This window comes from Micrasema longulum, unplaced genomic scaffold (genome assembly GCF_059751315.1).
Source record: "Micrasema longulum isolate JH-2025_06_02 unplaced genomic scaffold, ASM5975131v1 h1tg002880l, whole genome shotgun sequence".
In the NCBI taxonomy this organism is placed as follows: domain Eukaryota; kingdom Metazoa; phylum Arthropoda; class Insecta; order Trichoptera; family Brachycentridae; genus Micrasema; species Micrasema longulum.
In genome coordinates this window covers 118,248-130,732 of record NW_028280001.1, presented here as the reverse complement: position 1 = coordinate 130,732, position 12,485 = coordinate 118,248, and the positions used below count along the sequence as shown (strand labels likewise).

Sequence of the window (12,485 nt, the reverse complement as noted above, 5' to 3'; positions counted from 1 at the left end):
GCTTTGGTGTCAAGTACGCTAGATTTTTTCCACTACTTAGCGTGTCTGAGGGTATACTGAGACTTATTCGATCACCATTTTATATTATTTGACAATGCGCGCTAATGTCAAGTTTAGAAAATATTAAACGAATGGATAATTTAATAAAACTCTTCAAAAATATTGTAATTGAGCAATAGTATCCTATACATATAGAATATAGACGCTGGAAAGGAAAAAGTTACTAAGCGACATGTCTCACTCGACGTGGCTCTTCAATAAAGTTGCTACTTGTCACTTGGTAGTTTTGTCTATTCCAGCGTCGATATCTTTTTTTAAATTAAAAATTTTCACATTTAATATTTTATGCACCTACTTAAATTTCCGGCCAAAATGAAACGCAATAATTTTGCAAGGATTTCTATTAAACATCAAAAATGTAGTCCTTTTCAGGAAACGAAATAAACAAATATCCATAAATAACAGTTTTTAATAATAATAACAAAACATTAAACTGTTTTTTTTACATTCGGAATTAAAAATTTAAGAAAACTGTTTTCAAAATAACTTTTGTTTTTTTTTGTTGATTTAGCTTTTTTACATGGGAAGATTAACGCTCTAGTCCTGCTTCTATACATATTTATTTATCGTCTTTTTTTCTGTAAAATTTCTCATTAGTTTTTGGCTGGTTCCAAACATATGGGATATTCTCATTTTGAAATAGTTCTTCCATTACCAAGCGATAGTAGTTTATATTTTGTATCTTAAAAACAAAGTAAATAGACATTTATAATCATGTTGGCAATGAATACAGTTGTCTTTATTTGCGAAAATTTTCAGGAATCTCACTTGATAAAACTCTATGCGATTGATTCATGTTCTAAATATTGGTATGTTTGAAATACTGTATCATCTTTTATCTTAAGAGACACATGGAAATCTTTTTGAGAAGACAATAAACAGTCTTGGAATGTCTAAGGCTTTGATCACTTTACATGCTGGGAATTATTTAGCCCCTTACCTATGGATGAATAAAAACTCGAAGATTCAATATTTCTCATTGTCTTTTCTAGATATCTGTTAAAATATAACTTACAAGTCGACTCCAATCCCTGTGGAGTTATCAATCTTTTTTTATGGTATTTATCATCTGTTAAATATTTTTTTATTTCTACAAAATTTGGCTGGATGTTACTTCTTAGGGTGAAATCAAGAATATTATATTTAAATTTGTTTTAAAATGGCGTACTTATATTAAATGATTTCTTCTTTCATAAAAGTTGTGCAACAACTTTACTACTGTTTAAAGTGATGGAGCAATAATTGTCATGTTTAAAAACCTAATGCATAGAGAACATTACGCACATAAGATTCATCATGTAAATGTGGTTTGGTCGTTTGAAACTCACACGGGAGTTCACAATACTAGGCATTTGTTTAACAATAGAAAATACTGCTCGTTTTAAAATACAAGTTTTGCTTTTGTTTAACGCCCTTGCAAGTTTTCTTTGGATATGCAAAAGAGCAAAATTAATATTTTCTCTACGTAAAAACTTATGACGCAAACAATTTTTCATCAATAATAAAAAAAAAAAATTGTTTAACTTATTGTTCAAATATAAAACAATCAAATTTTAAGCGTATTATGAGGGAGCTTATTGAAACCAAGGCACTTTTTTGGTATTTTCTGGTAAAACGTTCAAATAATTCTCTTGTTTTGAAAATAAGAAACGCATTTGACAATATTATTTGTTTGTATTAATAAAAAAAGAGCAGCTTTTAAAATCTTTTATCAAATGGTGGATTTCGCTAAAAAATTGAAACCGATTCTTAAAAAAATGATTACAGTTGCCAAATAATACCCGAAAAACCGAAAAAAGTAAGTATCCAATTTGACATGACAAGTGACAATTTTGAAGTAATAGAGTATTATGATTTTTTTAAATCTTTATATATATAATTTCTCTGTACGTGTGATGTCACCATACTCCTCCTAAACGGCTTAACCGATTTACGTGCAGTTTTCAGAGAAATATACATCTTTGAGCTGTGCATGTTCGTAGGAATTAAAATCTTCAATCGAATATGTAAAAAATAAGTTAGGAGCACAAATATTTTATCCATCAATCTACCAGGGTTGCATTCTAAGAGAATGCATTTTCAAAAAATGGAAAGATGCTGTTTTTTTTTGTGTATAAAAAGTTTGTTTTTGAATGTTTACAAACAAAGTTTGTTTTTAGTGGATTTCGGACAGATTATTTCCTCAAATTCCTTATAATTTCTACCCATCTATTTCTTTTTACTGGATTTTTGGTAACACTAAAATAACATTAAATTCAATACATTTTCAAAAACCGTTTTTCTACATAAGTACACCCCTTTGTTGGAGAGACGACCGGAGTTTGACGTTTGCAAAAAGAATGCCATATTTGAAAAAATATTTATTTTATGTTTTGGAATTCAACATGGAAACAAGTACCTACTTAAATTCAATATTTCTTAACATTGTCAATATTTAGTTTTGGAATTTAATCACATAGAAGTACTTCTAAAACGAAAGTTGAGTTTTACTAAGGTTTAATCTATTAACGAATTCGGTTTAACTATCGTTCTACTATCAATGCGATGTTTCACCCGCGTTTTTACTTTAGTGAAATATAACCACTGTTTTTTTTATTCCAAATCTCAAAAATAGAATATTATGTTTAATTCATTTTTACACATTGTTACACTGTGGAATGTGACTTTGCAAACGTCAAAAAGGCGAACAAATTAAACCACGTGACAACATGGCATATTTAAACGCAATCAAATAATAACATCGGTCAACAGAATCTTTAAAAAAAAATAAAGTTTGACAATTTTATATATTAAAAACCTAAAAACAATAACAACATTTTAATATATTATTTAAGAACAAGAATGATAAGAAAAATTATAAGACAACAAAAATACGGAAATCAAACAAGCCCTAAAATGTTATAATGTAGGCATAATATAATCATAGAAGTAAGAATAGTCCAGAAGGAGCGTAAAATCATATTTGAATACATCGGACTGTGTCCAAAAAACCCCCCACTTTGCCCCACTTTCGCACCACGCATGCTTGAAGTCGCCGCGTAATGTCAGATCGCGAAAAATATAATCAAAAAACATTTGTGTTAATAAATGTTTGATAATAATAATTAAAAAAAACTATTTTTAACTTTAAACTTTAAAAATAAAACAAATTTAAAACAAACGAAAATAATTTTGACTGCCACGAAATTAAGCGGCCGTGGTTTGGTGGAAAAATACTGTCAAATCGTTTTCAAAATGTTTTCGTTTTTTTAAAGATTAAATAAAAAAAGTCATCGTCGAACGAACTCTCCGATTTAGATTGCTTAAACATTGATAAGCATAGTCCATTCCGTATTCGGAAATAAAACAATACTGAGAGACGTGAGTAAATAAAGAAAACCGGTTAACGTCAAAAAATGATACCGTCTTCATTATTCTAATATTAACGTTTTACTCGCCAACATTGGCGGGTTGAATTGAAAGACTTTTACTATCCACCTTTAGTTACTATGGATGAAACAACATTTTTTTTCTATTTTGGACTTTATTACTAACGATCATACAACCGGGCCTTAGCCAATTGGCGCAGTATAACGAGGTATTGCACACTTTTTTTGGTTTTGCTTTGGGCAGCAGCAAATCACACAATAACGAAACGAAAAGATTGAAATGTCAAACTCAATGTCAAATGTCACTTAGTATATAGTTTATCAAAAAAATTTATATCGAAAAAACGTTTGCTGAACAGCAGCAAGGCAAGCCAATATTTGGGCAGGACAACGTCTGTCAGGTCCGCTAATGTAGTATAAAAATAATTTTTTTTTATTAACAAAAAAAGCTTGTAAATATTGTTTTTTTTTTTTTTTAAAAAACATCCGAGTTGAATATTTTTCGTAAATAAATAGCGGAAGTTGATTTATGCAATAAGTATTTGTATTTGTACAGCATTTTGGATGTTTAAGGATGTTCTTTATACCCATCTAAAATACAAGGTTTGTCCACAACACTCGTTGAACACACCTATTGTATCATTTTAGCGGTCATATTGAACCATAAAAATATGAATATATTATTTGATACGAAACACCAATTCTTAAAACATAAAAAAAACGTTTTAAAGTTATATTTTAAGTGTTTGAAATATTTCTAACAATAAACAAAGAAACAAAATTATATATTTACCGGTATTTCAAAACAAAAAGAACACTTTTTTGAGAAAAATATGAGAGCCAGGCATTTACGGAGCTTTTAAACTCTTCGTTTAAGTTATTACTTTACCCACTGCTAGATTTTTTTAATTCTGATTATGTATATTTATATTTCCTATCCTGATGAATTTTATGAAGTAAAAGAGCTGAAATCTCAAAGATGGGTGATATTTTACGGTACATATAAATATATATCAATGTGTGATTTAAAATACAAAAACGGTGTCAGATATTAAAATTGATGTATTTAGTGAAGTTCCACCCAAATACAAAAATAAAATACAAAAATTCTTTGATTAAAATAATAAAATCCTACCTCTTATATTATGTTTAATTTATTTTTAAGACAAGTATAAATTTAATATAATTTATTGTTGCATCGTCTTTAAAAAAAATGTAACTTTATGACTATAGTTATTGTACATAAAATATACAACACACATAAAAATAAATATAAAAAACCGTTTATAAATTATGTCTATGTTTTTTTTTAAATTAATCTAAATTTTAATAAACTGCTTTAATTACATATTTTTTATTTTATTTTATATATGTACTATAAATATAATTTTCGTCTATTAAATTTTTTTATTTTATGAATTGTGTATATATATTGTAATATATTTATTGTTTGTGAAACGAAAATAAATAAAATTACATTGATTTTCAAACACCTTGTTGAAATCCTTGCTAAAAATGGTTTTAAGTAAAATAAAGAAGCTAATGAAAAATTTATTATTCATTTCCAGATGGCAGGTTTTTGAAGCAAAGGCTGCATGATAATGATACAAAAGTATTGTTTAAAACAAGTGTGAAATTCTAGTGAAAATTTTGTGAATACACTACGCTAGCTACATATATACTTGTACATGTAGGCATAACAAAATAAAGTGTTCGCAATGTTTATCCTTCGCCGGTGTTAAGTTCGACAAATGGGCAATATCTAAAAAGACTTCGCAATTCAGAAGGAATAAGAGTGGTTTTGAAGATGTCTCATCTTGAGCAGCCAATTAGTTTTACAGTGGTTTTAATTCTGGTGTGCTTAGTTTCCGGGTTAGAAGACAACAATTTGACTGCAACCGGAAATGGATTGGTAAGCAAAATATAATATTTCCTTATTAACTCTCAAAAATCAACAGATGGACGAATCGAAGAAATACGGATGTTCAAACATAGGTAAAATGGTGAATGTTACACGGTGTGAAAAGTGGCTACTTAAACCAGCCAATGACCAGCGCTGAAAATGCTTAGACTTCCATATTCCCTTCTTTAAAATGTTTTATTAATTTAACATTTTATATACATGTGCATATTATAAGGACGGGCATATTGCTTTAAGGCGATTTCTTCATACCTACCCAAACCGTTCAGTTTAAGAAAATTACAAGTACATGGACATGTTGAATCTTATGATTTTATATTTATTTAACTTTTTGAACATAATGTTATTTGTACATTGGCGGGCTTATTGCCAAATGGAAATTTCTTCCAACCAACCAATAAAATAATAGTTTTATTTTTATAATTCAAGTTACAGTACATATTTAATAGAAAATAAAGATTAAAAAGCTAAAGATATATAAAAATAGAAATAAACGTATTTGTTTATAAATTACCTTTAATGAAAACTATTACTCAACAGGAAAAAGGAAAAAAGAGGAAAGAGGAAAGGAGGAGAGATTAAGGACGAGAAAAGAGTTGTTTCTTCAGACGATATAATTAATAATATAATTATTTCTTTTACAAAATAAAAAAACAATTATTAACAAAAAAATAAAAAACAAACGTTTCTGCGCCATACAAGAATATTAGGAACACAAGCGTACGCACTATGAATATTTTATTTTTTTCAAGACGCCCCGATCTTGCCAAATTTCGGTAAGTCGAGTCAAGGCGTTTTTTGCAATTAGGATGCGTCTTTTAATTTCTAAAGTGCCATGCACCGCCCGCAGAGATGGATGAGCCTAAATAAACAAAATCTTGAAATGTAGCTAGTGAGCCCATTTATTATACATCAGTAGTTCTGCAAGAAATCGTAACTGTATTACGATACATTTATAGTTAGATAATCCGCCTTAATAAATAATTAGTAAATATATGTCACCTCAATACATATAATAAAAGTTGGTGCATGCGTATGAATTCGCTTAACTTTCTTCTAGTAGGTACTGAACCCTGCATTAATGTCTCAATAATGTCACAATAATGTCGCATTCTGTACAATTCCTTCCTGGCACGCGACCATAATACATTATTTAACATTCGATCTTATTATGCACTACCTACTGAAATACTGTATGCGACCATTGTTGTTTGTTGCCATGCTTTTTTACCAGATGTGTTTATATTGTGAGAAAAACCGGACAATATAAAGAAACAAAATAAATTTAATATTCCTCGAAAATCACATAAAGGTTGCAAATCAGGCAAACAAGGTTATTTTGAGTGTAACCAGAGCGTATAGAAAAGAATTAAAATAACATATACGCTACGAAAAAGAAATAAAGTTTACTGTAAGTTCAAACCCACATCATCATCAGTGGCGCTACAGTCTGTTGTGGGCCCTGGCCTCCTTCAGAATTTGTCTCCATTTGTCCCTGCACCCTGCGGCTCTTCTCCAGTTCGTCAGGCCAATTGCTCTAATGTCACTTTCCACATAATCCAGCCATTTTTATTTTGGTCTGCCTTTGCTTCGTCTGCCTTCCGGAGTGGTATAAATAATCTTTTTTGGGGTGTGGTTATCACTCATTCTGTGCATATGGCCCAACCATTGTAATATTATTTTTATGAGTCGTGCAATTTTTGGTTCGCCATACAGTGCCTCTAATTCATGAAAATACCGTCACCTCCACACTCTGTTTTGGTTGACAAAATCAAATATCTTCCTTTATATTTTTCTTTAAAATACTCATACCATATTTTCATCTCTTTTGGTCATAACCCAGCATTCGGCACCACATACAATGACCGGTCTGAAAATAGTTTTGTAAATAATGGTCTTAGTTTTTTTAGTGAGCAATTAGGATCCCAAATGTTTAAACAAGCCATAATAACACATGTTTGCTGCCGATGGCCGTGCTCTAATCCCGGAACTGCATTTATTATCATTAGTCATTTTAGTACCTAAATATTTAAAGGAGTTGGCATTGTCTATGTGGCGTTACCCAACGTCAATTGCTTGCTAAACATAGTTTATTTGTGACTTTCTTGCTTACATATATACAGTCTTAGATGTATTTATTTTAAGACCCATGTCGCTTGCAGCCATTTATAGCTTTAAAAAATCGTCTTTTAATTCCGGGACAGTTCTGGAGATTAAGTCTAAGTCATCTGCATAGGCTGGTCTTTCTAAAAATAGTTCCGGTTGTTTCTACTCCTGCATCTCTTATAGATTTTTCAAGAGCAATATTAAACAACAGGCATGCCAGTGCAGCACCTTGCCTTTGACCGTTGTACGTCTGAAATGGATCTGATTTGCTCATGTGGACCTTCACCAAGTATTGTGTTTTAAAAATTGTCATCTTAGTAAGTGTTATTAGCTTTTTAGGAATCCCCAATTCAACTATTGCCTCGTACAGTTTTGACCTCTTGATACTGTCATATGCCGCTTTGAAGTCAATAAAAAGGTGGTTAGTTTCAACGTTATATTCCAGCATTTTTTCCAGTATAATCTTCAATGTAAATATTTGGTCAGTTGTTGATCTCTCTGGTCTGAATTCACTCTGGTATTGTCCTACTATATTTTCGACACGCGGGAGAATTATTCTATATAGGAATGTAGCAAAGACTTTATAAGCCCACTATACCACAATTTAATGCTCATTTGCCAGCATTGAGGAATTTATAACTCAATAAAAATGGATTTAAAAGTATCTTAGAATTTAAACACACACAATAGCCAAATCTCAACATAAAAGGAGTTGATTTGCGAATTTTAGACTCTTATTAAAAACTTAAGTATACGACTCCACGACAAAATAAATAAAAAAAATACGAAAATACTCATTTCAACACGTTTGTTTGATTTTTTAATTTTTTATTTAGTATACAATTATCGCAAAATAAAACCCATAAAAGATTGACCACAAACTTGGTACACACTTCCCAACAATAGATTATGTATGGACCTCTAAAACCTGAATTAAATCTGGCAGTTTTAAAAAATATTCGAAAACTTTAGTTACGGTTTTTTTCATACAGTAAAGAAATTTTTGCTGTTAATTTGAACATATATAAGGTTTCATAGGTTTTTTTAAAAAGTTGTATTGGAAATAAATACCAATTGCAAATACAAAATAAAATCATTCTATTAAATAAAAAATAACAATTACAATGAAAGCATTTATAAAAAAAATACATTAATTGAAATGTATTAGGCCACAGGACAGTTAGAAAAATAATAATGACTTAAAAAAATGTAAATAATAACAAAAGGAATCAGGTGCTCTAACGAAATTTAAACTGTCGGAATTGGAATGCCATTTTAGGCGGGATTACGGATTGCAACCTAGTGAAAAAAAAAAAAAAAAAATAGAAAACAAAATTCAACATTTTCATATGATTTGTTATGGGAAAAATCAAATCGTAAAGTTAGTGTGTATACATACGGTCTCAAAGGTTAGTCGTGCAAACAAAAAAATAATATAAAAAATATGAATACAAACAATTATAAAACCACTATGCCGCTTTCCCGTAAGGATAGGTAGAGGAGATAGAACGTCATATGACTCTGTCTTTGGATACAGATATCGCTTCCTCTACATTCATAAATATTCTCATGCATGTGCGATGATAATTTCTGACTTTTGACTCGACCATCTTTAAGTATTTCTTAAATTTAGTTATGCCATGTGTCGATCTTCGTCGTTTTCATCATTCATCAACCTTCATTTAACAAAAATGATTAAGATCGTTGCGATTGGTGTACCAGGGCAGTGCCTTATGCACCATTAGGTGCAGAAAAGGAATGATGATTCTGAAATTCTTCCCCAGTTTAGAACAGGGTTTATTTACAAAAGTCATTTTTGAAAATAAATGTGCATGGTAAATAAGCTAAAGCGATGTTAATAGGTTTATAACTGGTGACTATTGATTTACTCATTTCCGAATTTTTTATTCATATACCTATAAATTGAAAAAACCAATTGCCCCTAAAAATACTGACAAAATATGTTTTGGGAATATGCCCAGTGTACAAAGGGTTTGGCAAGCCAGAATTATTATTATACCTAAAGTTGCAATCGGTTCTTTTATGAGCAAATGTTTGTTCTAAGAAACGTTTGTTATCTACCCCGTTTCTTTAGCATTGAAAAAAATAATTAAATAAATGATTTGAAATTCAAACACATATTATAACAATGGACCCCCGCTTTGGTAATTCAATGTTTTGCATATTTGTTAGGGCATGATCTCATGTTGGCAAGCACATTGCTTGAAAGGAAAACTACAAACTATGTCAAGAACCATCCTACTTAATTAAGTAAGCTCAAATAATATACAAAGGTACTTTCTATCGTCATCATCATTTATTTTTTAAAGTAATGTGGTGCATAGGGCACGGCATTGGTAAACCAAAAGTAGCGCATTTCAATTGTCTGTTAGATGAAACGAAGTTTATCAGATTTAAGATTCAGGATCAATAAAATACTGTAGTTTAAACAACCATTAAAAACCATGTTTGAGGTTCTGGGTTTGAGCTCTATTTTGAAGGATTTTAAAAATTAATTATTATCTTTCTTATCGGAATGCGTACTGAGTAAACAAATTGATATTAAAAGAAATGCCTTGCAATATTTTAGTTAGTTAGCCTCTTTATCATTTATAGTCTCAAATTTCTAACCCATGTTTAAAATCAAATTACGAGCAAATTTTAACCCTTTTTCATTTTGATTCCTCGACAAAACGCCGCGTTTTGACTCAATGGCTACTCTTAAAATTCTTCAAAAAAGGGATAAGTCAACCTCATATTGTAGTAGTGGCTTGCCCGCTTTCTCACATAGTAGACGTAAAATGTTTGATTAAAACGTGTATAAAAGACTGTTTATTATTTATTTATTTACATACGGCGTTTCTGTCATTTGCATATATGTGGTATAAAGAGTGCTTAAAAATAAAAATATTAAAAAATCGAGTATGAAATATTAATATACTCGTACTGTACACATTATTAATCACTTGAAACACATGTATATTTTAAAGAAATTAAACAATAAAAAAATACATTAATCAATCAAATTATTACTATTCGAACCCAATCTCCTGAAAATGATTTGCTATTTTTGATAAAAATATGTTGGTCACTTTATTTTTAAGTTAGGCAGAGATAAACTAAATATATCAAAATATGATGCATATTCATATTATGACCATAAACTGAGTTAGAAGCATAAGTAGCTTTTGCAAATGAATCCTTAATCGTTACTATAGAACAGAATTAAAAATTTACAAAGAGATGATTTTAATTCACCGAGGCTCTAGTTAAAAATGACGATATAAGAGATACATTCATTTCCTACTCCTTCTATACGCGGTATAGGTGGGCGACAAAGATAGTTGGTTTGAGAAGGGTGACAATATTATAGAGTATTCTGTCTAGTTCTCCATGTTGGTGTGTTAATTTTTATTAAAATCCAGGAGTTCGTAACAATCGAATTTAGAATTAATGAAAAATATTTTGAGTTTTTCCAAATTTTCGTAGTCAAGATTTGATTTCAACTCCCCGGGGAGCTGTTAAGAACATTTTGGAAAAGGTAATATAGAAGTGCCACTTAAAGTAAAGTGGCCACTTAAACCAGCCAATGACGGGTTGTAAGCCCTGTAGATGCCAAGACTTCTATGTTACTCAGTATTTGTTGTAATGTGTCGATAGAATTCATGATTTTATTAAAAAATATTAAGTCTGTCCGAAAGTTTGAATTTCAAAATATTCTGTCATTTGCTTGAGGTAACATCACCACGTGTAGAGGAATTTTGTAGCACAACCTTTTAAGGGTTAAAATAAAATTATTTACTACGTTTGTTGTTCCGTTGTGCCAGACAAATTATTGCAACAATGTTTTAAGATGGATTGTTACATCAATTTTACAAAATTAAACAATTATGTAATTTTGCCTAAAACAAATTAAAAATGTTAATTTTCTTAATCGTCTTCTACATCATAAGGACACCTTTATTTTAAAAACGATGTATTAAGAAAATACAAAGCTTTTTTATATTTATGTGAGATCCTTTAACATTGCAGTATTTAACTGTCCCTGAAGATAGTCGAAGAAAGATGTCCCATTTGAGCGATCACAATGAACAATAATAAACATGCTTAAATTATGGCAGTCACAAGTCAACGCGTAGGTAATCTTTAAATCAATGCTCGTTTCGGTTTGTTTTTTGTTTTCCTCGTAAATAAATACAATTCACTGGCGAAAAATCGGCGTTTACTATAAAAAATAATATAACATATTGCATTTGTAAAAAAGAAAGGAGTATCTAATATAAAAAAGTGAAAATTAAATTACAAACAATTACTATGGCGACTGCTGTTCTTGACATTTGGCTTGCCAACCGCCAGCTTGAAGCAATGAATAGCATGATAAATAATAAATAAAGAAATAAAAATAGTAATTTTGGAATATTTTCCATATTCACACCGGTGAAAATAAAATATATGATTCCGCAGCGGGATTATACGTCGCGAAACGTAAATATTTTGACATTTAATATACGGTGATCACGGATGTTGCGTTGTGATCGCGAATACGATGAACAACCATGGTGAGAAATTGTTATCACGTCATTTATTAGCACGTCGATAGTTATTTGTGATTGAGCTACTGGCCTGGTTGCTGAAGCGTTAACATAACTTCATGTAACAGATGATCGAGGATAGCTGCATTTGGTGTTTGAATGTAGTGCCTTATGCACCATCTGGTTCAAATAGAAGTACAATTCTGATTATGCATTTTTTAATTAAAATATTTTAAAAATTGTAAAAGGTTTGTTTTCCATTTCGTTAACCCATAATTACATTGTGATATATTGTAATTTTGCGAAGTGAGCAGACGCAATACTGTTATATTAATTCGCAAAAAGCTTGCGCAAGATCCGCACTGGACTACATATTCATGATACATTAAATACGAGTACACCGCACGAATGTGTCACCATGCATCTAAGTGAAATTTTTTATATCTTTCCAATGACGCATGCTCTGAATAATCATTTATCTTCAATACGTGTTTCAAA

At 30.3% G+C, this 12,485-nt stretch overlaps 1 protein-coding gene across 3 annotated transcripts in view; it reads left to right on the top strand.

Annotated features, from left to right (window-relative positions):
- Nucleotides 1-4,995: 4,995 nt before the first annotated feature.
- LOC148271430 (phospholipase B1, membrane-associated-like) overlaps nt 4,996-12,485 on the top strand; it is a 65,280-nt gene continuing 57,790 nt past the window's right edge. For 2 of the 3 annotated variants that reach the window (XM_088241400.1, XM_088241399.1), the window contains exon 1: nt 5,008-5,340. In XM_088241400.1, coding sequence (XP_088097526.1) covers nt 5,236-5,340 — 105 coding nt within the window. In that variant the 5' untranslated portion in view covers nt 5,008-5,235. Of the gene's footprint in view, nt 5,341-12,485 lie in introns of all 3 variants that reach the window. The other variant, XM_088241398.1, reaches the window with a different exon arrangement.